Source organism: Meriones unguiculatus, chromosome 17 (genome assembly GCF_030254825.1).
Source record: "Meriones unguiculatus strain TT.TT164.6M chromosome 17, Bangor_MerUng_6.1, whole genome shotgun sequence".
NCBI lineage: Eukaryota > Metazoa > Chordata > Mammalia > Rodentia > Muridae > Meriones > Meriones unguiculatus.
In genome coordinates, this window is record NC_083364.1 from 67,018,605 (window position 1) to 67,044,950 (window position 26,346).

The following is a 26,346-nucleotide window of genomic DNA, read 5'->3' on the forward strand; positions in this document are numbered from 1 at the left end:
TAAGAGCAATAAATCTTTATTGAGTTTTTTTTAAGACAAAATAATCTTAAAAATCAAAGCTCCCACATGTAAACAAGAAAGTAAATTAGGTTAGACAACATTATTATGTACATCTAATACATGTGTGGGTGCAAGACCCCATGATACAGTACAATGTTTGGACTTATTCAGAGACAACGGGAATTGTGCACTTAGACTGACATTATGGAACTCTCTGAACACAAATGGTTCTGGATTCTAAAGCAGCTGGTGGAACTTCTGCTCTCTGCACCTCTGTGACCCACGTATAAAGTCGTAGTACACCTTTGTTAACCGGCAAGTCTAAAGTTTATCTCTCAGGCTTTGCCAGCTTACACTGACTGGCAGTTCTACAGTTCTGTGTTGAGATGTGCCAGAATCCATATTTACAACATCATTCTTCAAAATTAACCTGTTTTCCTTTCAACTATGCGGCATCCTTCTCTTTCTCTTGCTCTCTCTATGATATAACTATCTTACCTTTAAAACTACTGCAAAAACAATGATGCACTTTAGGCAGCAATTTCTGACAAAGTTGCAGGTTTATTTACTAAACACATAACAAAACAAAAATGCTTTTACTTTAAAAATCTAGGTCAAGTATTGTCATGTTAGTATTACTTCATTTAGAAGAATGGCTTCAATTTGGAGGGTTTAACGTGTATATTAATACAATTCAAAATTCAACACAGGCTAAGTTATAATTCATATGGAGAAAATCTCAGTTCTTGGAAGAAAGACGAAAGTATAGTTTCATTACTATAAAATGTTATTAATTCAATGTCTTCTTTCTTCATTTTGCTAATTATATCCAATTCTCTTTTTATAAGCTTTACAAGACAGCTTGGGTAAGCGTTCTAAGTCTCAATTTTATTTTAAAATGTAATTCTTTTTTGCCAGTTAAAATAATTTAAAGATGTGCACAATATGTTTGTGCTATTTAAGGCAGGTGCCAAGCACATTTTGAAAGGTAATAAACTTACCAACTAGAATGTTCTCCCAAAGGGGGAAAAATGGAAGAAAAGTAAAAGCTCATGACAGTTTTTAAGACAGATGTTTAAATAGCACCCTTCTTTTAGAAGGTTTAAAAATAATTTGGCAGCTGCACTGTCTTCTGTGGTCCTAACATAACTGTCTACAAAGGACAAGCAACAGATACAAAATTAACAATATACCTTTAATATTTTTACAAATCTCTTTACGTTGGTGCCTAATAGCATTTAACAAGAATTCTGATCTTGATGTAAAAAGATTTAGAATACAACCCGACACTAAATAATGACACCATTTCTTTATGCCATGCAGAAAAAAACTCAGCTTGCACACATCATCAGACCTTGGTGGTTCTAGTTAAAACCCAATCTGTTCCCAATTTTGCATCACTGGCATTCTTTGGCAAAAGATTCAAAATAGCCATGGGTCAAGAAACAACTGTTCACTCATGGTCTTTTTGCAAAAATGAATGTATTTGTAAAAGGAATCTACACTGGACCCACTTTAGGCCAAAGTGAAAACAATATGGCTTTTTGATCTAATCTACCCCTAAAGCTTTGAGTTGCCGTTCAATCTCTTCATCGGAGATGGTAGCCTTTGAAGTGGAAGCAGACGGTAAGCTTCTTGCAGCCGACGGAGCTTTGGCCATCTATATGACAGACAAAAATGTGAGAGAAAAGTTAGCAAGCATCTGGATGAGGACAGATGACACACTTCTTCTGACACACATAGAAATCCATGCAGGTAGCACTAATGAACTGGCCAAACAACCGATGAAAGCTATTTCCATTATGAAAACAGGCTGTTCTCACCTTTCCAGAGATTTCAATTCCGATTTCGTCAAGAACTTGATTAACAATGTCTTGGCTTTCTTCTTCATCATCAGACCCATCAAAGATGTCATCAAGGGTATCATTGACTTGCAAGAAAAGAAAGTGAATAAAGCGATTATTTTCAAATATGTTACAAATTAGATTTATATTTTTGGAATATGATGAAACTATACATGCATATTTTTAATGTATAAGGAGAGAATTTAGGGGAACCAACCATCTAAAAATCTCAAGTTTCAACACTTGATAAACACATTTCTGAGCCAAAATGTTAAAATAATGCCTGTTTTAACATACAATCCTATAATAAAACAAATCCTATTAATACTGTGATTAATATGCAAACAGCCCTGAATTTAAGCTCCAGCACCAAAATTTAAAAAAAAAAAAAAAGATTTCTAAAACTGTATCTTGAATAAACAAAACCCATGTGACAGTTACAGCTATAGCCTTACAGTTTTTAAGTATGAGTCCACAACTGGTATCCAGTGAGCTGTTAAACCAAACCAAGAAAAAATTGCAGCAATCAGACTGTCCACTAATATCTAGGAGATAACCACCCATCTACATATTTAACATATTTGCATTATTTCTTATAACAAAATTGGATATCAGTTATGTTTTAAAATTTTTGCTGGTTAAATAGTAAAAAAAATAAAAACCTTATGACAAACATGAAATATCATAGGATATTATTTCTAAGAAATAAAAGCACACATTAATACACAAATTAGATCCAAATGAGGATCTCAGTTCTTTCACTTCTTAGCAAGCAGCTTTGAGAGCAAGTAATTTTGCATTTCTGTGGCTCAAAATTCCTACTGGGCCTATCAAATCCTTACTAAAAACTGCTTTTTATTTTATATGTGGGTTTATTGCTTAGTGTTGTCTTATTTACTCTATGGTCAGCAAGAACACACTGCTAGGATATGATTGGGATGCTCCAGAAGTAAGCTTCTACAGTATAAAGTCAGCAGGGGTAACCTTAATGGCAATGGTAGCCAGGCAGGTGAAAGGCCAGGCCAAGTCTATGGAGGTCTTAGTCAAGTGCTGCAGATGAGGTGAAGGAGGGACAGAAGGTGAACACCACAGAAGCACGACAGGGAAACAGAAGACATGAGACAACCAGTGAACACTTCCACAGGCCTTGTTCCAAAGCTTGAATGTGGCCACGTTTGAGCAATGCAGCACAAACACCTTGTAGGAGTAACTAACCTATATAAGATTTGACCTAAGACCCAGTCCACGAGATGGAACCCATTCATGAGACTGCTTGGGTGACCCAGAATCTGAGAAAAGACTTCCCAGGGACTGAGAATAAAACCAAAGATTAGTATTCTACTAAGAGAACTCAGTGATAAAATGACTCCTAGTGACATTCTGCCAAACTCAAAAGAGCCTTGCTCTTCAGATAAGCTTCCTCCCGCAGTAGATGGGAACAAATACAGAGACTCTCGGCAAGAGTAGAGAGTGAAAGAACTGGAAGCAATAAGGCCTCAACGGAATGTCCTGGAAACCCTGCAGAAGAGGTAGTGGAAAGTGTGTAAGAGCCAGAGGGGATGGAGGACACCAAGGAATCAAGGCCTTCTAGACATAACAGGGCTGGTGAACATAAGAATTCACTGAGACTACGGCGGCATGCACAGGCCTGCACGGGTCTGCACCAGATGGGGTATTAGAGCTGAAAGAAGCTGTGGACACACATCCCCATACCTAACCCTGGAGCTATCTCCAACTGATAAGCACTTGCAAATGAACATTTAGTTTTATCCACAGGCGTCTCACTGGGAAAATAAACTACTCATAAGGGCAGGCTGCATGCCCAGCATTTGATGGCCAACAGAAAACAAACTCAATGGTATCTTTGCAGGGTCCTTGTTTCTAATGTCATGTAGGGGTTTTTGTAATTTTTTAAAATTTATCTCTTTGTTTTTGTTTTTCAAGACAGGGTTTCTCTAAGTGGCTTGGCTGTCCTGGACTCACTTTCTAGACCAGGATTGCCTCGAACTCAAAGAGACAGAAAGGGGTGGATATAGATAGAAGAGGAAGTGGGAATGAACTGCAAGGAGTAGAAGGAAAGGAAACTATAATCAAGATATATTGTAGGATACAAAAAAAAACTTTCAATAAAAAAGTATGTTTATTTATAGTTTGACTTTGCAATGACAGTATTGTTAATGTACACTTTATAAGGCTGTTTTTAAAAATCAGTATTATTTTAGATTGAAAAATACTCAAATACAAATGGCATCAGCTCTGATAAACATATTGGCTGCCTGGATAAACTACAGCCCATTGTTACAGATTAACAGAAATTTAAGTAGATCTCAACTGTGCTATAACTGGAAATCTTCTAAGCATATCAGGTAATGATCATTATATAACTAACAATTCTCTTGCCATTAGAAATTTTTCTGTTAATGTTTGAAAGAGCCTTATTTGTGTCTTCCTAAGGCATGATACAGAAAGTAAACAACTGTTAGAATTATCAGTGATGGCACTCATCGTACACCCTCAAGAAGAGAAGGTGACACTCATGGAACACGAGACTGTTAGCCACTGTGCTAATCTACCCAGTCTAAAAGGTGCTGTTTGCTATATTAGATGATAAACTGAAATGTTGATGGGTGAGCTGAGCTAAGCTGTTAGATCCCAGTTAGCAAAAGTTAGAAAATGATATCATGATGCAAAGTATTGACACACAAATGCTTCAATATTGTGCAAAATGTGCTGAAGGGTCACTCTGTCATTATTGGTACAACACATATTAGGGTCATTTTGTTGGAAAGAAGTTTAGGACCTCATAAATAAATCTTAGTTTATATAATCTCAGCAGATTTAAGAACCAACAAAGTTTCCAGATTCTGACTATTACAAATAAAGCTGCTACGAACATGGTTGAGCAAATGTCCTTGTTGTATACAGGAGCATATTTTGGATATATGTCCAGGAGTAGTATAGCTGGATCTTGAGGAAGCACTATTCCTAATTGTCTGAGAAAGTGCCAGGCTGATTTTCAAAAGTGGTTGTAAAGGTTTACATTCCCACCAGCAATGGAGGAGGGTTCCCCTTTCTCTATATCCTCTCCAGCATGTATAGTCACTTGATTTTTTGATCTTTGCCATTCTGATGGGTATCAGGTGAAATCTCAGGGTCGTTTTGAATGGATACAGAAATTTTGGTATATTTACAAAATAGAATACTACTCAGCAATTAAAAACAAGGAAATCATTAAATTTGCAGGCAAATGGTAGGATCTAGAAAAGATCATCCTGAGTGAGGTAGCCAAGAAGCAGAAAGACACACATAGTATATACTCACTTAAAAGGAGATATTAGACATATAATATAGGATAAACATACTAAAAACTTTACACCTAAAAAGCTAAACAAGAAGGAGGACCCTGGGTAAGAGGATCAATCCTCACTCAGAAAGGCAAACAGGATGGACATGGGAAGAGGGGGAAAAGAGGACACAGGACAAAAGCCTTCCACAGAGGGCCTCTGAAAGACTCTACCCAGCAATATATCAAAGCAGATGCTGAGGCTCATAGCCAAACTTTGGGCAGAGTACAGGAATGAATGAAGGAGGAGATAGAAAGAACTGGAGGAGACAGGAGCTCCACAAGGAGAGTAACAGAAGCAAGAAATCTGGGCACAGGGATCTTTTCTGAGAGTGATATTCCAACCAAGGACCATGCATGGAGATAACCTAGAACCCCTGCACAGATATAGCCCATGGCAGCTCAGTATCCAAGTGGGTTCCCTGGTAAGGGGAACAGGAACTATCTCTGACATGAACTCAGTGGCTGGCTCTTTGATCACCTCTCCCTAATGGGGGAGCAGCCTTGCCAGGCCACAGAGGAAGACATTGCAGCCAGTCCTGAGGAGACCTGATAAGCTAGGGTCAGATGGAAAGGAAGGAGGACCTTCCTCATCAGTGGACTTGGAGAGGGGCATGGGAGGAGGCTACAGTTGGGATACAAAGTAAATAAACTATAATTAATATAAAAAAGAAAAAAGAAAAAAGAACCAACAAAGTAAAACATACTCAGTTTTAAAGAAAGATTGTCAAATACATTGAAAATTTGAAACTAACCCTATTGATGAAAGCAAAGAATTTAATAAAAGTGTACTGATAATAGGTGATATTCTAAAGCTAAAGTGATGTTCTTCTTTTGCTGCTGGAAAGCAAATCAAGGGCTCAGGCATGTTAGGCAAACACTGGAACTGAGCCACATCCTGAGACTAAAACTACTTTTAAGAGAAAGCACATATCTATGTTATACTATCATAGTTTTGAAAATGAAGAAGGCAGTCACAACTGCATGTGCTCTCACTTTTACAAATACAGGGAAACACCGGCAGAAATGTGCAGCAGCCACAGTAACAATAGCTGGGTGGAGGCCACTTCCTTTTATTCACCATTTTTCTACCACAGTATGCTCAGAAACTAAAATTTAATGATATTTTATGACATAAAAGTATAAGCAGGAGCTCCATTGCCTCTGCTCTAACAGGATACCACACTGAGACTTTAAAAACTATTGCTCTATACTATCCTGTAAAATTAAAAACTGTTAAGGCCACTAGGTAAATGAAATTATGGCATAGCATCTTTCTTAACTGACCATAGATTCCCCTCCCTCAACCCTCATGATCCTCCCCACATCACAAGACCCATCCAACTCCACTCCATCTTTCTCTCTCTTTAGAAAACAAACAAGCCAGAAAAAAAAAAGAAAGAAAAAAAGAAAGAAAACAGAACACAACAAGCACAACAGAAGGGAAAAAAAAGCAAAAAGCTTGAGAACCACAGATAATCTCTCTCTCATACACACACACACCAACATGTACAAACACAGAACAGATAAAATGCAAATTGGAAATTATTATATGTAAGCAAAATATTAGTAAGGTTAAAAAAATGCTCAAAGCATTATGAGACAAAAACCCTCCAATATTAATACTACATTTATTTTAGATTGGCCTTCTCCTGTCAGGCTTGAGGCCTGCCCTTGAGAGCAGTTTGTACAGGCAAACTCCACTGGAGAAAACTAACTTTCCTCTGCAGGTGGATGTTAGCTGGAGTTATTTTCCTGGTTGGTCATGGGAGATCATGTCCACTTTCCCTTCTCGGTATTGGGACCCCATCTGGCTTGGACCTGAGTAAGCCCTGTGTATGTTTGTGTGCTCTAGGCACAGCATATTTCATATGTCCCCTTCAGCTACAATACTGACAGAATACCGAGTCATGACATGACTGTCTATCACACTGGTGTCATTTCTATCTTCCTTACCTGTACCAGAACATGGGATTTCTGTGACATGAACTTGGTTAACTCAAAGAGGAGAACACTACACATTTCTTAAACTTACTCATTTCTTCAGTCATTTCCATTTTCATGTTTTCCTTCTGGAAATTCTGCATTGTTTGCAGTGTCTTCTGTGGATCCATTTTCTTATTGACTGCTTGCATTGTCTTTAAGAAATAAGAAGAGCCATGTTAGCTACCTAATTATGAAAGCCATACTAGGGAGTAGGTTTAAAGGCAGCACATCTAATACAGTCTGTCTTCTGACCTAGTGTTAAATCTAATTCAAAAACATCTGAGACCTAAGAACTGAAATCTTTTCCAACAAGACAGAGCCATTCTCCAGCTCTGTTGGCACAATGAACTTATGTCCTTAAACGTGTGTACTGTCCCTGGCATAGAACTGTTACATATACCTGTCCTTTAGTGCTCCTTTCTGTTCTAAGTAATTTGCATATACTAAAATTAAAGTTAAATATAGTAGTAAATAAAAGTGTTGGGCTATATATTGTTTATTATTAATTTCCCTATGATTATCACGGCAGTATTATCTAACCCGTCATCACAAATAAGACATAGACACCTGTTAGACTTTATAATTGCCTTATTTACCTTGGTCTGGGCAGATATTCCTACCTATGCTGTCAACATCCATCTTCCAGCCCCCATGCAATGTCATTCTCCTTAACCATCCTATTTCCATATATAATATTATAAATACTTGTTTTTATTCTTCTTCGGGGCTTTTTCATGCCAATATGGAAGTCCTACCTCCAGGCCCCAAGTGATTTCTTCTCCAGGCTAAGCCACTGAGCTGTCCTCCTTCTCCCTCTCTCCCTGACTGCCTGGCTCCCATCATTCTCTCCAGCCAGGGAACCTTAGCCATGCCTCCCCCATTCTGACTTGCCCAGGTATAGGCTGTTTAATGAACCAATCAGATATAATGACTTCGGCAGGTTTACAACACAAGGATAGGCATAACCAGATCTTGAGGGCCAGCATTAAAACAACCCCCAGGACAACCCCCAACAGTTAAATGAGATTTAAGACACAAGAACTACATGTGCTAATTCCTTCTTGTCCCACTCTCATTACAAAGAAAAAGCAAAGTCCCGATGGCTGAATAACTTGCACAAGGTCACACTATTCAGTGAAACATTATCTGAGCGTGAGCAAGGTTTTAGAGTCCTGTATGCACTACATCTCCTGTGAGCTGTCTCTTAAAAAGGCTCTTAAAAGTCCATGGAGGTGAGGTCCTGGCTTAGCCATTTCATCTGAGCTACCTGAATATCTGAACAAACACCTGACCAAATAGGATGATCCTAAGACACTTAATTAAAAATTTCAATTCAGATGCCCATATATGGCAAAAGCACACTAGATTTCATTTCTGAGCCTATAATTTACAGAAAAGTGCAAGGTAACTGTTTCGAACCTCAACATGGGTTCAAAGTTACCAGTGTCACTATGAGATCTTCATAAGACCTTGTCCCCAAATTAGTAGACTTTCAGTTCTGTAAGGCTACAAAGGAGACCAAAAGTATTTGCTCTTATGTATTTTTATCAATAACTGAAATGCTCAGAGTCCCTGAAACCAACAATTAAAGCACTGATTATACAAACGCACACAAACACACACTACATATATATTTATGTGTGTGTGTGTGTGTGTGTATATATATATATAAATGTAAGTTTCTAAGCTCCTGAAATATAAACATTTTCCATTTACAATATTCATATGTGTGATTCTAAACATTATTTATAAGTGAATCAAAAGGAAATTATTACTCAAAAGTAGTCACAAATAATAATAAAGAAACCCCCAAATTTTCTGACAATTTTTTGAAACAAAACACTATTTTAAGTCAATCCCACATAAACTTTGAGGTGTACATGTGATGTGGGGAAAATGGTAGTGTTCTTACTTTTTAACATACCAATAACTAAGTAAAAGCAATTACTTAGTATTATTACTTAGCAATTACTTAGTATTATTACTTAGCAATTCTAGTCTTATAACCCATTTTATTAATAACTAAGATTTTCATACCACAAATGTACCAGCAAGTGCTTTACAATCTGACTTGAGTATCAGTGTTTATATGTCCTTGATAAAAAGCCATCGAAACTCCCAGGTACCTTTGCAGTGGTAGACATGGCACCAGCCATCTTCATCTGTGAGTTCATCACTTTTGTTTGTGTGGACATAGATGTCACTTTGGAACTCACAGCAAAAGTTCTTGTCTTCTGTTTCCGTAGATGGACAAGTTGCTTAGCTAAAACCCTACAGGCTTCTTTATTACCAATCTTGGCCATCTTCTTAATTTCTAATTCCTAGGAAGATGAGGAATTAAAATTAAGGGGCAGCCCTCAGAGATAATCAGGAAGAACATATATAGTAGACATGAAGTCACAGACAGGAAGGACAGCTTGAGAGGCTTGGCCACATGTTCACACAGGAAGAACCGCTACTGTCATCCTTGAAAACAATGCAAGTCTACAAAACAATATGTGCAGACAGTCCAGGAGAAAATACAAAATGAAAATCCAAAATTAGGGAAAAAAAAACAACAGTATGTCAACAAAAATAAAGACTGAGGTAGTAAAGTTAATAATTCCAGATAGCTACCTTGAAACAGAGAGCTGACCTTATTCCTCGATTAAAAGGAAACTGTTGGGATGTATAAAAGCAAATCTAAATATATTGTACCTCAAAAACAAACTTAAACACAAGATCAAAGGTGTCTTAATAGGTACGAAATTATAATCCCACTTACATGTGATGTGGGGAAAATGGTAGTGTTCTTTTCAACATACCAATAACTATAATTATAATTACCAAATTAATTATAATTATAATTACCAAAGTCTGCAAATCTGAAGTGGCTATACTAATATCAGAGCAAACAAACTTAAGAGCAAGAGATACTGCCAGAAGTAAAAAGGATCATGTCATAATGATGGGACTAAAACATAAAATTATCACTTCACTCCTAAGTATGTACATACATGTTAACTTTGTTTCACAGTGTTAATCACAACTGACAAAACTAACAGGAGAACAAAGTCAAATATACAATGCCTTCCAGAGAGAGACATCAGCCCTTCTCTTAAACAGACTGCTAGAATGTTTCAAGCAAAGTGCATTGTGATGCGTCAAGACCCCAATGATGCCAAACCATCACTGTACCATGTTTATTTTTTCCTATACACACATAACTAAGATAAAATTCTGCCTTCCCTTTATGGAAAGGAATGCATAGCTTTCTTCTGCTATGTCATCACTCTAAGAATTCACTATTAAGATAACAAAAGATTTGCTTGGCCACAAGCACTGTAGCACCTCATCTGAGAAGGTGATCAATGAGTAGGCAGTGTCTGTAGTGCAGAACACTGGACAAAGAGAGAGCGGATTCACTTCTTGGGTGGGATGGAGTAGGGTGACATGTGATTTAATTAAATAACTCAACAGTGCACAACTTGTAAGTTATTGTGGAGGGTGTGGAAAAGGACATAAAGTTGAGGCAGAGGCAATCTGAGAGGAGTTAGGGGCACCAGAGTGGGGTGAATACAATCAAACCACGTTGTATGAAATTATCAAACAATTCCAAAAAATATAACATAAAAAGGTTCCAAGACAGGAAATGAAGACATAAAGCCTTCCTTATTTATGATGTCACAACCCACTGATACAAAAATCTCATGGAATGTACAAAAGGCTACAAGAATAAATGAGCTGTGGAAACTTGTAGGATTTAAGATAAGATACACATAAAAAGAATTTGGCACATCTCTATGTATACTGATCAAAAGTAATCAGAAATTCATTTTTTCTTAAAATGATAGCATCTAAGGAAATAAAAGGTCTATATGCTTACAAGTTAAAAAATTAAAAATTTTAGAAATCCAGAAACACGAAGATATATAAAACCACTAATGGACAGTAAAACTTATTGCTAAGATGTTAATTCACCCAAATAATTCACACATCTAATGTAACAAATCAAAATCTAGCCACTTCTGTAGAAGTGACAGGTTTATTCTAAGTTCCTAGGAAAGTGTGAAGCACCTGAAATAAGCTAAAGCAGCAGTTCTCAATCTGGGTGGTAAGCCCCTTTGAAAACTTCCATCTCCAAAAATCTCCACATTATGATGTATAATGTAGCAAAACTACAGTTATGAGGTAGCCAATAAAAATAATTTTAAGGTTGGGGTCACCACAACATGAAGAACTGTATTAAAGGGTCCCATCATTAGGAAGATTAAGAACCACTGCCGTAAAGGATTCTGAGGATAAAAGAAGCGTCAAGGTGAATGATGAATTCACCTAATTTAAAATTAAGCTTAAAATCCTCTGATTTTAGGTTGAACTATATATAACACAACAGTAAATGAGTGCAGTGCTGGCCTGGGCTTGAGAACGGTCCTATCAATGCAGCACAGGGTCAGGAGGAGCCGCGACTGAGATTGGCCTTGCTACAGACAAGACAAGTCAAGGTGCAAAACAGGTTACAGATCTCTGTGTGCGCAAAGTGCTCTCCTCTGTCTACCAGCACAGAAAAATCAGGCTCTCAGAGCACCAAACACAAGAAAAAAATCTAGTTGTTATTCTTTAGGCGGTCAGGAATAAAGCAGAAGAGAAATTATTATTCAATTTTGCTAGACCTTTGGTCTCCCCACCCCCGAAGGGAGGAGCAGTCCTGTTAGGCCACAGAGGAGGGCTTTGCAGCCAGTCCTGAAGATACCTGATAAAACAGGATCAGATGAATGGGGAGGAGGTCCCCCCATCATTGGACTTGGAAAGGGGCACGGTGGAGATGAGGGAGGGAGGGAGGGACTGGGAGGGAATGAGGGATCGGGACACGGCTGGGATACAGAGTTAATAAAATGTAACTGATAAAAAAAAAAAATTTGCTAGACACAGATTTCTTAATACATTAAACGTATTCGCCAGAAAAGAAAATGGTAATTGCTTTCATCATAATAAATACCTTTATCAAAAGACATCTAGGAAAATGAAAGAACCTACAGAGCACATCTGCAAAGTGTGCTCTTAATGAGGCACTTCTCCCCAAGCACAAACAGCTGTTATGAGTTATTTAAAAAAAAAAAATAGGTTGGTGAGGAAGGAGAGATAGCCCAAAGGCTGCTCTTGGTTGCACTTGGTTCCCAGAAGCCCCTTGGATCCCAGAATCCACGTGTTCAAGGAGAATCACAATGGCTTTTAACTCTACCTACAAAGTAATCCCACCTTTTTTCTGGCCTTGCAAGGTGGTGGGCTGTACCTGTCGGCATGCGCAAACATATGCACAAATCCATACACAAATAAAAATAAAAAATAGATCATTAAAAACTAATTTGATCATGGAGATAACCTAGAACCCCTAGAACCTCTGCACAGATGTAGCTGATGGCAGCTCAGTTTCCAAGTGAGTTCCCTAGTAATGGGAACAGGAACTGTCTCAGATATGAACTCGGTGGCTGGCTCACTGATCACCAACCCCAGGGGGTGGCAGCCAAGCCTCAGAGGAAGAAAATGCAGCCAGTCCTGAAGATACCTGATAGGCTAGGGTCAGAGGGAAGGTGAGGAGGACCTCCCCTATCAGTGGACTTGGGGGGGATGGGAGGAAGTGAGGGAGGGAAGGTGGGATTGGAAGGGGATAAGGGAGGGTGCTACAGTAGGGATACAAAGTGAATAAACTATAATTTATAAAAATATAAATAAATTTTTAAAAATGAAAAAAAATTACTTTGATGAAGGAACATGAAAAAGGTTAGGCATTTTGGCAAAGAATATCTGTAAATGGAAATTAAAACAGAAGCACAACATCACTAATGACTAGGGAGATATAATTTAAGGTCACAATTCATGGAACTGCCACAGAATGGTTCAAATTAAGGCCTACACATCTGCTATCTACAACGGTTACAATAGCTGCAATTCTCATCAACTGCCAGTGCAAAGAGAAAACATTAGAGACACTTTGCAAACTGTTTCTCACATTTTCATATTAGGTTAAATATGTATCTCACTTCCAGTAGTTAGACAAAAGAAAGAAAGAAAGAAAGAAAGAAAGAAAGAAAGAAAGAAAGAAAGAGAAGAAAATGTATAAAAACTCATTTGAATACAGTTAGTAACTTCACTTAATGGGAAATCTGGAAATAGCCATTTGTCTTCTTGGGGAGCAAACAGATAAAGTAGGAAACATGCATCCCCATCATACATGCAGCGGAAATGATTACTCAAAATAACTGCTGAAAGAAACGAGAGAGAGGTCTGCTTGTGAGTCTACCATTATCCAATTTTAGAAACACTGACCTAGGGCACTTGGTAAGAGAAACAGTGAGGATCGCTAGGAGGGATTTCACTGGGGAACGATGGCTGTGTTTATTACTTTTTCTAGAGAAACTATTTCAGGGAATATACTTACATCAAACTATCAGTGTTATAATCTAAATATGTAGAATTTATTGCATGTCTCTTACTGCTCTGTAAGCTGCTCTAAGATAAGGGTTAACATGCATTTAAAAATATAGCATGAAGAAAACTTTAAGATGAGCCATAGCCATCTAATTAAAATAAGCTGTCATGGAATAATCATATTTAAAGACCATGTAAGACACTATGAGCTATGATTTTACTTATCACCCTCTTTTGTCTTCCGTGACTATTTTTACTTTTACTGCCAATCAAGAAAGTGGATCTGTATTAAGAAATATTTATCCCTAGACTATTCAAAATAGAATAATCTGATTTTCTATCAACAGAAAAGAGAATTCTGATAAAGCTAACAAATGACATAATAACAAAAGTAGAAAATTCAGCAAAGGATGAAGTGCTATTGCTTAGCCAAGTAAATCACTTACCTCTTGTTCATTGTCTTTTTTGTTAGCTAATAACTCAACAGTAATTTCCAAGTTTATTTTCAAGTTTTCTTGAAATCCAATGTTCTACTCACCAGCTGTTTTTCTTGTTTCTCTAAGGCTGCTCGATCCCTGATGATAGCCCTCTGTGTACCTCGCAACTCTCGATTCTGTTCCTTTATTACATCTAGAAGAACCACACACACAAAAGAAAACCTTAAATCTATGACTATAAAACTTTCTCAATACCACTTAAAATACTGGACTAAGGGAATGTATGACTAACAAAACTATAATTTACTAAATTTAATTTTCCTTTCAATTTAATATCCTACAAACTAATCAAATATTAACACGCCTATTATAACCACAGATTATATAAAGAATACAAATATTGGTACAAATATGCATGCTTTTGAAGTTTTATCCAATGCAAATTACATAGAAATAAAAATTTCTGGAGAATTATTAAACAATTGCATATGGCACATGTAACAACCTCCACCAAACCCAAAACACCTTTTCATCTCTCTACTTCAGCACTATATGGATGTCAGAAAGGGACACACATTAGATATTTTAGTGAATCTTTTTTTTTTTTTGTATAGTTTAAGTCTTATCAGTATGAAACAACAGATTTTTTCCAATGATGCAGATGCAGATTTTAACTACAACTTACAGAACAGGAAATTTACAAAGACTAGAAGAATATTCTCCAGCTATGTATATGGCAAAGAACTGATATCCAGAATACATAAGGGATCTATTTCTTGAGACAATATATACAAGTGACCAATAAGTAAATGAAAACAAATCTCAACACACTACCAGGGAGATACAAATATAAGACAGACACAAATATAAGATGGTTGGTGAGGAGGGCTGTTGAGAAAAAGGTGAGGCCAGTGAGGGTGTGAAGAACAGGTGCTGATACACTGCCGGTGGAAATGTGTATCAGTACAGACATTATCCAAAACAGAGCTGAAATTCCATAAAGCCTTCAAACTTTAGTGACCAAATGAGTCAACAGTTCATTTCTGGTTATCTATCCAAAGCAAATAAAATCAATGTAAGAGAGACATCAGCACTCACATTTGTAATGCAACACTATTTACAATAGCCAAAAAAATGGAAGTAACTTAAGTACTCATTACTTGATGATGTAGAAAGAAAATAGGTATGTACTCCCTTGACCCTCACTAGCAGGAGAAGTAAAGGGGTCTGGGACCCCACACCCACTAACCTTTTCTCTCTCCTACTTAAGGTTGGGGGCTGGTGGAAGGAAGGTAGAGGCCTAAACAGTCCAAATAAAGAAGAAGTTTAAAAAGAACATTAAAATAATTCTTTGGGGGTTGTACATCAGATATCCTGCATATCAGATATTTGCAGTATGATTCATAGCAATAGCAAAATTTTAGTTATGAAGCAGCAACAAAAAATTTTATGGTTCGGAGTCACCACAACATGAGGAACTGTATTAACGGTCACAGCACTCCTTCCACCACCCCTTTCCTGTCACACAGTGAGACAAAGTAAATCCTTTCAGAGCTGCTTCTTTCAGGTATTTGATGCTTTAATGATACACGTTCTAGGTTAAATTAGAAGTGAGCAAGAAGTTCCGGTGTAATACTGACAGCAATGATGGACTGCATATTTCGAAGCTAAAAGAGTGAAGTATGCAGGGTGTCACCATCTGAGTAGTTAGTTACCTTAACTAGACTTAAACATTTTTTAAGGTATATATGTATATACTGAAATGACACTGTAGAAGGAATCTCTTGTGTCTGTATGGAAGCATCACCTGTCAATTAAAAGCTAATGGCCTGTTAGCTGAGGCAGGAAATAAGGAGGTGGGAATTCTGGAGACAGAAAGAGAAACTCTGGGACACTGTCAGAGGTGGAATTTACCCCAGGATTCTAAAAAAGGTGGAATATGATACTGAGCAGAGGTAACCAGCCATGTGGCAGAACTTAGAATAGAATAAATAAATATTAGTTATGAACAAGTCAGAGAACATGCCTAGCTATATTGGCCTAGGGTTTTGTAAATATTGGCCTAGTATTTTGTAAATACTTAAGCCTCAGAGTCCTTATTTCAGGAGCTGGTGTGTAGAAAAAAATCATGTGATATTCTTAATGATATTATTATGATATAATAATCATAGTAAAAAAGGAAGCCATTTTCCTGAGTTCTGAGAGCTGTAGAATATCTGGAAAGAAACAGGTAAGCACCAGGGACACATGGATCCATCTACAGAGGAGCAGGCTCTGGATGAGTCCTTATATCATGTGTGTTCTAAGGCTGGATAAGTAGTATCCACACTAAAATGCTGAGTTTGATACTCAGTCCTGTCTAAGAATCAGCCTTCAGGCTACATAAGGTCCTCTTAGATAAGAAAAAACAAACAAACAAACAAACAAAACAAAAACAAAAACAAAAAACACAGTATAATGAAACCAAACAGTTTAATGAAAGATAATTCAATTTTACTTTAATTTTATGTAACTATGCGTACATTAACTGACACAGTATATCATAAAAGAAAAAAAATAAAGAAAATTAACTACTGCATATTCCACAGCCTCACAGTTGTTAATAGACCTATTAATATTTAAACAGTTCTAAGCTATAAACTCAGAGCATCTAATGTTACATACTAAAACATAATCATAACACTTTAAAACATATTATAGTAAGTAGGAAAAGACAGTAAAATGTCTTTTCATATAAGGCAACAGGAGCAGTCTATAAAACAAACAAATTACCCTTCCACTTTCCTTATGTAATCCATACGCAAAGCCCACATTTAATGGTTTGGTCTTCCGGATAATTCAGAATGAATAACATGAAAAGGTTGAAATACTTTTAATGTTTTAAAGGTCAACTTTATTTTTCACTTGCTTTACTTCTTATTGCTTTGATTTCGTCCTAAGATACATGCTCTTTAAGAGCAGAGAATACATATGATAAAAGCCCTGTGAAGTCCCAGCTTAATTTCTGGGGTAGAAGATGAGAGAGGGAAAGATGGGATAGGTGAAGCATCAACAGTAACTAAAACTGCTTCCCGCCTGTGCATGTGTTAAAATTGTGTGTGTGTGTGTGTGTGTCTGTGTGTGTGTCTGTGTGTATGTCTGTGTGTCTGTGTTTGGAGCCAAAGTCAAACTTGGTGGCTCTTTCTCAGGAGCCACCTTGTTTTCTGAGCAGGGGTTCTCCCTGGCCTAGCGACGCCTAGAAATTGCTAAACAGCTAGGCAGGCTGGCCAGTGAGCCCCAGGAATCTATCTGCCGGATATCCTTCTCTCCAGCACTGTCATTACAAGTATTGCCCTCATGTTTGACTTGAGGTGGGTTCTGGAGATCAAACTTTGGTCTTCATGCTTATAAGACACACACATTACTCCCTACCCCTGTGTGTTAAAACATGAAATGCTATCACTAATGTCCAGGCAGCATGTGCCCTGCTTGTGTCCCAACCACTTCAAAGGTAACAATTACTTCTTACAGAATGTAAGCTCTAAACTTCCCCACCTCAACGCTATCCAATGCAGGACCCATGTCAACAGCCATGCTTTCCTTCCTTGAATTTTCCGCTTTAAAATACATTAGCTTTAGGCCTGTGAACAGTTTCCAACTGCTACCCAGCTTTGCAACAGGAAGTTGCAGAATCCTGTCTCAGGATGTGGTCTTTTTTAAAAGGCTAGTACCTATAAAAGCTCTTTTATTTCAGAGATTCCTCAGGCTTAATAGTTTTGCTTTCGGCACATATCACTGTATGTTTATTTGTGTGTATTGCCACAATATCATCTCAATATATGGTATCTAGAAGTGACCTTATGACATACAAATAATGTGATATATAAAGGGATTTGGCTAGCAAGCATATTTAACTTATTACCTTAAGATTTAATAAAACCTAATGGTTATCAGGAAGAATGATTGATAATTAACATTAGTAAAATCTAAACTATGACCAATATCTTTGTACAGTCGAAACATGGATGACTGAAATAATGATCCATCCCCCTTAAATTTGGATTTGTGACAGTAGCTGCTCCTTGTGAGCAATCTCTGGAAGGTTAAATACCCTCCCTTCCCTCTGCTACATTACCCCTCTTCCCTTTGCCTCTTGTAAAGACTGTATCCCTAGTCTCTTCATGGCATTCTCATTTCTAAGGAAAACCACGTACATGGTCATAAGATATGAAATTATCACTCTTCAGAGTTCTGCAGAACCCAGCCACCTGTAATAACTTTCAGGTAATAGGGGACTCTAAGCTCTTCTTATGCCCTAATTCTGTGCATCAGCTAAGGTTTAGCTACCAGAAAAGCAGTGTGACGATTTAAAAAAAAAATACTAGAAGTCAACATTGCTTACACTATTCCTGCTACAGATTCAAAATGCAAAAAGGACACCCACCCTCTAGTTGAAGAAAGCCCACTCAGCATACTGCCTCTCTGCTAATTGTCTTTCACCTAGAATTTCCCTTTCTAATACTTCCATTTCCCAAGACTGACTTTTGATAATTACTAGCTCCTCCACCTATCTTCTCGGGGCCAAGTGAAATAGCCTGATTCCTTGCTGAGTCTCTCCTTCTGTGTGTTGTCTTTTGAATGCAAGCTCAGACACAGTCCAGTAGAATGTTATTTTCAGTCTTGGCCAAGAAAATGGCAGAAAAAAGTAGAGGTCCCTGCCGACATGAAAGAGACACTGTTTCCTTTCCATATATCCCTTGCTTCTTTCTTTAGGCAAAAGGGTGTACCCTGGAATTCTTAGAAACCACCCCTTCAGCTACCTTGGAAGGTTGTTGTGATGTACTTCATAATGGGTGGCATTTGCAAACTGTGAAAATGTCTAAAATGTGTGGAAGCGATACAGTAAGCCACCTAACCCCCTCTCCAGGGGGTACTTAGTTATCATCCAGGTCAGCTCCAGGTTGGGTATTAAATGCCTATCTCAAGCTTGGCAGGATCTTCTCCTAATGAAATGCTGGTAACTAGACCTGGGTGGCAAGATCACAGCCTTAAGTTTTGAGACTCTGTAAGATATCAACTGAAGAGGCATTTTTGACTTCCTAAGTTCCAACTCAGTTAAATTTATAGGTTTAGGAAAATAAGTCTAAAATATATAAATTAAAATTAAAGTCTTTCACTATACTTTTCTACTGAGAAAAAGTATTTCTACTTGAAGGCAAGTCCTAACTTGACTTAGAGCTTACTTCCAATACATATAATTTGCACATTTGAGTATAAAACCAAAAAGTGATAATAAACTATAAACAGAATCTCATTAATTTGTTACAAATAGAGTTTGATGTACCTTTTTTTATGGGGGGGGGAGTGGATTCATTTCAGGCCTAAGAGCAGCTCAGGATTACTGTCAGTAGAGCCTGTCACATCCCTTCCAGATTCTACCTGGTCCGTAGGCAGCCATGTTGCTCTGTCACACAGCATGCTGTGAGGTATTCAAATGGGGACTTTAGTCTGAAAACAGACTTTTATACTTTTAAATGAATTTCTCTGGGAGAAATCCTTTTATTTCAGCAGTTTTGCTGGTTAGCAGTTATCCTAATTAAGTAGTACATGAGCTGAGACTGAAACTTAAACTACCTGGGATGAGAAGCTGGCTCAGTGGTTAAGAGACCTTGTTGCTCTTGTAGAGGATGTGGGTTTCATACCCAGCACAACTGTTTGTAACTCTAGTCCCAGGGGATCCAATGCCCTCTATGGGCATGAAGCACACACACTGTACACAAACATGCAGGTGAAACCAATACACATAAACTGATAAAATTAGTCTTAAAAAAGACATGAAATATCCCTCTAGTCTGGTTTATTGGAAAACAGAATTTTGGACTTGGCCTGGAAACTGCAGCTATGACAAGAGTGGGCAAAACGGCAGTGGTACCAGTACTGTCAAAACCCCAGTGATATCTGCGAACAGAAGAAAAGCTCTGAATGTTGAGTTCAGCTAAACATGGATGGTATAATTCACCAAGCAATCCAATGAATGTGGGTCCTGGATATACAGATATATAGTTTTCTAGAGTCAATGAGAGAAAGAAGCCTCGAGAAAGTAGTGTAAACTCAAAAGAAAGAAAAAGAAGCATTGAGGGTCAGTTCACAGAGGGTCTAAAAACCAGACTGACTCAGGCAGAAGACAGTAAAAGTGAGGAAGAATCAGAATTTCATATGCAAGCAAATAAAACTGATTGTTGAGGCTTTTGAAAGAGTATAAAACAACAATGGAGGAGAGGCGCAGTGTCCTCTTAATTACATTCTAATACACAGCACAGCAAAAACAAAGCCAAAGGAGACTAAGATTCAGGATAGGAGAGGACCATGCCAACAGCATTAACCTGGCCAAGGGAGATAAACGAGTAAGGTAGTTGGTTGGGGAAATGATAAAGAGGGGGGATGGGGATGAATATGATCCAAGCATGTTAAAGGCATGCATAAAAATATAATTAAGCCCATGAATATTCACCAGATAAATTAATTAAAAAACAAAACTAGGTTCAAGTGAGATAGTAGGACTAGTTTGGAAGGGAGAGCTAGAATACTAATGATGGTATAGGAGAGAGAGCTCCATGGTAGCATAAGAGGCAAATTTTTATTTGATTGTGTCAGTTATTAAACCCTGAGGGAGTCACTCTAGCAAAGTTTTAAAATGTCAATGTTAAAACTTAAATGTTCTATAAGAGCTAAGGAAGTTAAAGTTAAATGTTCTTTAAGAGCTAAGGAAAGCTTCTTGGATGTGGATATGCCTGCAAATATAGTCTCATTTGCTCTTGTCATGAAGTAGGTAGGAAGGGGAAATAGGAAGGAAGATATTTTACTAGATTTATCTGCTCTGAAATTGCAGAGAACTTCTTTTAGGAAAGGTTAGAAAAATCAAAGGCTGGTACTTGACAATGCTGGTCTAAAACCATTTATGAAAAACTATATGACAAGATTAGTGTGCCCTTGAATCTCACATTCAGTTAGTTGTTTTTCTTTGTTTTGTCAAGAATGCAGAGTAAATAGAGTATAAAATGTGATATCTAAAATATTCAGGATAATATTCATTAAAGAGACACTCAGCATTCTATGCAAGACTTAAATAGTGTAAATACCACAATACTGCTGTCTTTTATCCTAGAAAAAAATAAAAGACTTGTTTTTTTTTTTCCTGAAAGGGATTCAGTTGCAATACACAGTACTTTCTTTCTTAATGGTCCATAAATGTGGGACCACAGCAGACTTCTTGACAGATTTATTCCAACTTAGTCAAAACCTGCCAGCTGTGGACAACCAGCATGCATGGATGAGTCAAAAAGGCAAAAGCCAAGAAGCTCTGTTCCTTCCCTGGAAAACTTTTTTAAAATCACTGCAGGGCTCACAGCAAGTGGTGTCACTGCTGTCCACATCATCAAGCTCTGGGTCTAGGGTACAGAACTTCTGACTGTTAAGTACAATCATTTAAGAACTGTGGTAATATGGCTGAAGACTCTGAAACCAACGTGGCAGGTAGGGAAGACTTAGAATAAGCCTCCTTTGGTAGTACAGGAGTTTTAGTCCCAGTGAAGCCTGATAGGGATATGCAGATGTCAAACTGTAGGAACAGAAGTCCTGCAGTACTTCTGCAATTGGAGGAGGCATCAGGGTAGACTTCCTAAGTAAAGCTATGTTAGAGCGAGAAAGACTAATTTTCAGTATACTGATGAACAGCAGAACATAAGTGAGGAATAGTAAGACTCCAAGATATGGCAAAAATAAAAGCACGTCAGAACAAAGGAAAGCAGGCGTTAGGGAAAGATCTTATTGTAAGGTTACAGAGAGTCATTGAAAAAGCATACTCTGAGGAGCAGCAGAGACAGATTTGAGCTGCCCTAAGACAATCACACAATCTTCTGCAGATAAAGGAAGTAAAGTGCTGAGAAGTTGCAGGAAATTAAAGCAGAAGGTTGATTGCTGAAGTGCAAGACAAGCAGGATTAGAATTAGAACAGGGAGCTGCAGGCACACAAGAAGGTGTCAAACGTGTAAGGAGCAAAAGAGGAAGAGCTGATAATTAGTGACTGTAATTAGGCAAAGGTAGGGAGTGAAATAAACACAAATTACACTGGAAGAGGCAGCCCTGGAAGGAGTGGGCTTTAAGAGAGTTAAGCTCCCTTCAGGATCTCTGATTTTACTGATTTAGAAAACTATACGCAGTCAGCAAATTATTGATGTACTGGTTTTAAACAAAAATAGAAAAACAAATTTTATGTATAATTGCATGTAAATGGTAACTAAAGTGAAAAGTAGATGACGTCCAGAAAGACTGTAGCCCAAGACAGACCCAAGAAAAACATCCTAACATGTAACAGATAGTTTTATCTCTCTCTCTCTCTCTTTGTATCAGCATTAAAAAAAAAAAAAGTGATGTTATTTCCAATATGGAAATTGAGCTTTCACTACTAATTCAAAGAGAACAATCAAGTTTATAGGCAAAAATGAACAATTTCACAAAATCAATAAGATTACCAACTTAAACTGAGCATGCCATGCGATTAACCTCTAAGAAAAACAGCAAGGATATGAGATCCGGAATGACAATCCTACTTCTGCTACTCAGTACATTCCTGACCTTAAGCAACTCACTCACTTAGGCCCTTTGTACTCAGTTTCCCCATAAATACAAAGGTGGTAATAGCAGAGCTACTATTGCAGAGTTCATGAGAACTGAGTAAGTTCAGCACACACAATTCCTAGCTCAGTACTGATTTGCAGAAAGACCCAACATTGCAGGGATTAAGCCCAGCACTTGGGAGGCAGAGGCAGGCAGGATCTCTGAGTTCGAGGCCAGCCTGGTCTACACAGTGAGCTCCAGAACAGTCAGCGCTACAAAGAGAAACCCTGTCTTGAAAACCAAAACAAAACAAAGAACTAAAACTTAAAAATGTGTCTTTACTGAAAATCATAGGTAAAAATATACTTTTTTAAAAGATTTATTTATTTATTCTGTATACAGTTTCTGCCACCACATATGCTTGCATGCCAGAAGAGGGCACCAAATCTCATTATAGATAGTTGTAAGAAACCATGTGGTTGCTGGAAATTGAACTCAGGGCCTCTGGAAGAGCAGCCAGTGCTATTAACCTCTGAGCCATTCTCTCCAGCTCCTTTTAAAACAACTTAAGCAGTTACCTATTTTTGCTGGGCATGGTGACAAATGCTGGTCATTTCCCTACTGAGAAAGCTGAGGTAGTACAGTCATGAAGAAAAGCTAGGCTACATTGTCAGACCCTCTCTCAAGCAAACAAGACATAAAACAGAATGCCACTGTCTTCCAGTTCTGGGGTCAAACTCACTGCCTTGTTTCACCAATTAACTACTCCTAGCTCCACCCCTGTCTCCAACACTTCACTCATTCAAAGACTGGAATAGTTATCCAGTTATGATAAGTCCTAATGGAATGCTGGCCGAACAGGTTCATAATTCTCTTCAATAAATAGGTCACTATTTGTCCACAAAGAAAAAAAAAAACCACTAACAATGAATAGATGATAAAAGTATATGTACATATAATACAACTCAGAAAGGGGAAATCACTTGCTCAATTATAATTTCAAATTGGAAGGAATCCTCCTTTTCAGTGGCTTTGAGATACACCTCTCATTAATTTCTGTAACAAAGTATACACTGCAGAGACTTGTTCATCTTTGTGTCAAAATGAATTAAACATAACTCTGAATAGTAATATGTTGTAATGTTGTCTGTTTTAATTTACATGTGCAGCAGTCTTTAATGATATAGTATATAATTCTTGTAGCCGATCCAGAGACAAAAAGATTCAATTATTCCCCAGATCCATAAGCAGTTACCTACTTCCCTTATATATCAGAATTTCATTACTGGTAGAACAGATAAAATGGCAGTCTACAGTAAAAGATCTTATGATCAATAACATGCCCAAGGAACTAAGAGAAATGCATAAAAATATATTAAATTTCATTACATAGTGTCTCATTACTGAGAGGAATGCTGTCACCTTTTACACAAAACACAAGGCCTTCTCTTTAATTTAACAAGGGTAACAAACATCAGTAAAGCTCTGAAGTAAAATGAGGACAATGTAGATACAAAATTAGGGCATGAGTAAATGATTTAAATTAATATGATAATTTAAGAAAATGTCAAGTCTGCAAATTGGTAGACAGAAAAAATGTACATGGGGTCCAAATTTACATTCATAAATGTCACATATAAGATTTCTAATTTAGTGGTATAGCACCTAGAAAAATCTTTTAGACTTTTTTTTTCCCTAAGCAATTCTGTTCAGAAAAGGAGCCCCCCCCAAAAAAAACCCCTTGTTATTAAGCTTAACCCAACTGCAAAGGAATGTGCAGCCACACGCCTTCCCTGCACATCTTCACTGTCTGTTTCCCTTGCCTCTAAACGTCAAGTATAAGTCACGAGGTAGCCAGAAATACAAGAAGCACAAAGCTGAGTTTGTCTTTAAAAACATCTAGAAGATATTACACAATTAAAACTAGAATATTTGGAACTTACTATTAAAAATTATTTCAATTTGTGGCAACAATGTGAGAAAGGAACCCACTTTTTCTATGCTTAGAAAATTCTAATTATAATTATATAAGATTATAGGGAATATGTATATGTTAAAGATTATTACAATATAAAACTTAAGCAATGAGGAGAGTACTGTTTCCAAGAGGGAGTAAAATACAGTATCACAATACTGGTACTGAAAAACTTAAAAAAAAAAAAAAAAGCCCAAATCCAAAGTGTCATGTTAATGATTAAACAATATTCTAAGGAAACCATGCGCATACACACGCACACACACACACACACACACACACACTTCATGTAATTGTGTTATACCACAAATCAAGTTAGTAGCTATTCTGGAGGCTGAAAATGGTGCTTCTCAATTAGTAAAAAGTCAATATAATGAAGAAAAAAGAAAGTCACTCAGAACAAGCAAAACTGCATTATGCTGTTTTATATTTAGAGATAAAATGACATCCTGTTTTGAAATGAAATGTCTTGTCGCAGGGTAGAGATGGTGTCTTTGTTATCCTCCCCCCAAATCTGGCACTGGAACAGTGAACACAAAGAAACGAAGGAGTTACCCCAACTCCGGGCTGAGCTCTGGGTTTGCACCAATCACGGTCTAGCTACCACTGCTCCTTTTGTGGCTGGGTTAGACCCTTACAAAGGCGTGATTATTTGGTGGAACCAACAACCTGTACTAAACGTGGGATGGAAAGCAATTGTTAAATAACTTGGTGTGAATTTAATACCTGTGGCGGCCACGTATAACATACACACTGCATGTTACCTATCAATGCCACTGAACTTGTACATTCCAGCACAGTCACTTTTCCCCTCCTCACAAGATGCCACTGAGCCACCTCAAAAAACATAAGTGTTTTTAAAAATGCGAACTTCTATGCAAATCCTACATCCCTCCCTTTAGTTGGCAAGAGATAAAGGAAAAATCTGCACTGTGAAAACTATGTCCGGACCTTTCCCTTGAACTCATTTTCCTGCTGGACTCGTCCTTATCTGTAATACTGAGGTATTCGTAAAGATCCAGCCGCCTTGGCCCCAAGTTCATTTCCTAAGTGGACCCTGCTGCCACCTCCTGCCTTGTCCTACACTAAACACCATCCCTTCCTGATGTCAGGAAGTGGGGTGTCTCCATGGAAGGAGCAACCAACAAGCAGGGAAAACCAGCGAGAAATTGACCAAGTCGCCAAGTCTAACGACACCCGAGGGCCGGCAGTGATCTGCCTCCTGAGACTGCTCGGAATGCCCCCGAAGAGGGGAAGAGAAAAGAAAAAGAAAAAGGTGGGCGGGGTGAGTGCACCCGGCCAGGTGAGGCTCTGGAGACGGAGTGACACCGCCGCGGTCACCTGTGGGGCCGCCGACACCGGGCCCACCTCCGAGGACAGCACTCGGGCCGCGGCCGGAGACCCCCGAGACCCCGGGGCAGCTGAGCCGGGCCCTGAACTCACCGTCCACGGTCTTCTTCTTGAAGAGGGACGCCATGGTCAGCGGCCGCGCCCGGGCGGCCCAGCTCGGCCCGGTTCGGTCCGGCCCGGCTCTGCGGAAAGGACAGGAAGGATGGAAGCCGGGGGAGGAGGGGGGACTCGCAGTAGCGGGCGGAGGAGGTCGGGGTCCCCGGGAACGACCTGCGGCGGGTGTGGTCCGGAGAGGCTCGGGGAAAGGCGTCCCGGGCGCTCAGGTGACCGGGAACTCACACACTTTTTGGAGAAGTCACTTGGCGGCGACGCCTGCGCACAGGGCGAGCGCGCCTGCGCACTGCGCGC

General features: G+C 38.3%; 1 protein-coding gene across 1 annotated transcript; it reads right to left on the reverse strand.

The window, feature by feature from the left end:
• Window positions 1-26,346, reverse strand: Chmp2b (charged multivesicular body protein 2B). The gene is made up of 6 exons (XM_021627949.2): window positions 26,032-26,346; window positions 14,120-14,211; window positions 9,300-9,494; window positions 7,223-7,325; window positions 1,824-1,930; window positions 1-1,660 (listed from the first exon to the last, which is right to left on the reverse strand). Exons 1-6 carry the CDS (start codon window positions 26,063-26,065, stop codon window positions 1,550-1,552), a joined length of 642 nt encoding a protein of 213 aa, XP_021483624.1. The 5' UTR covers window positions 26,066-26,346; the 3' UTR covers window positions 1-1,549.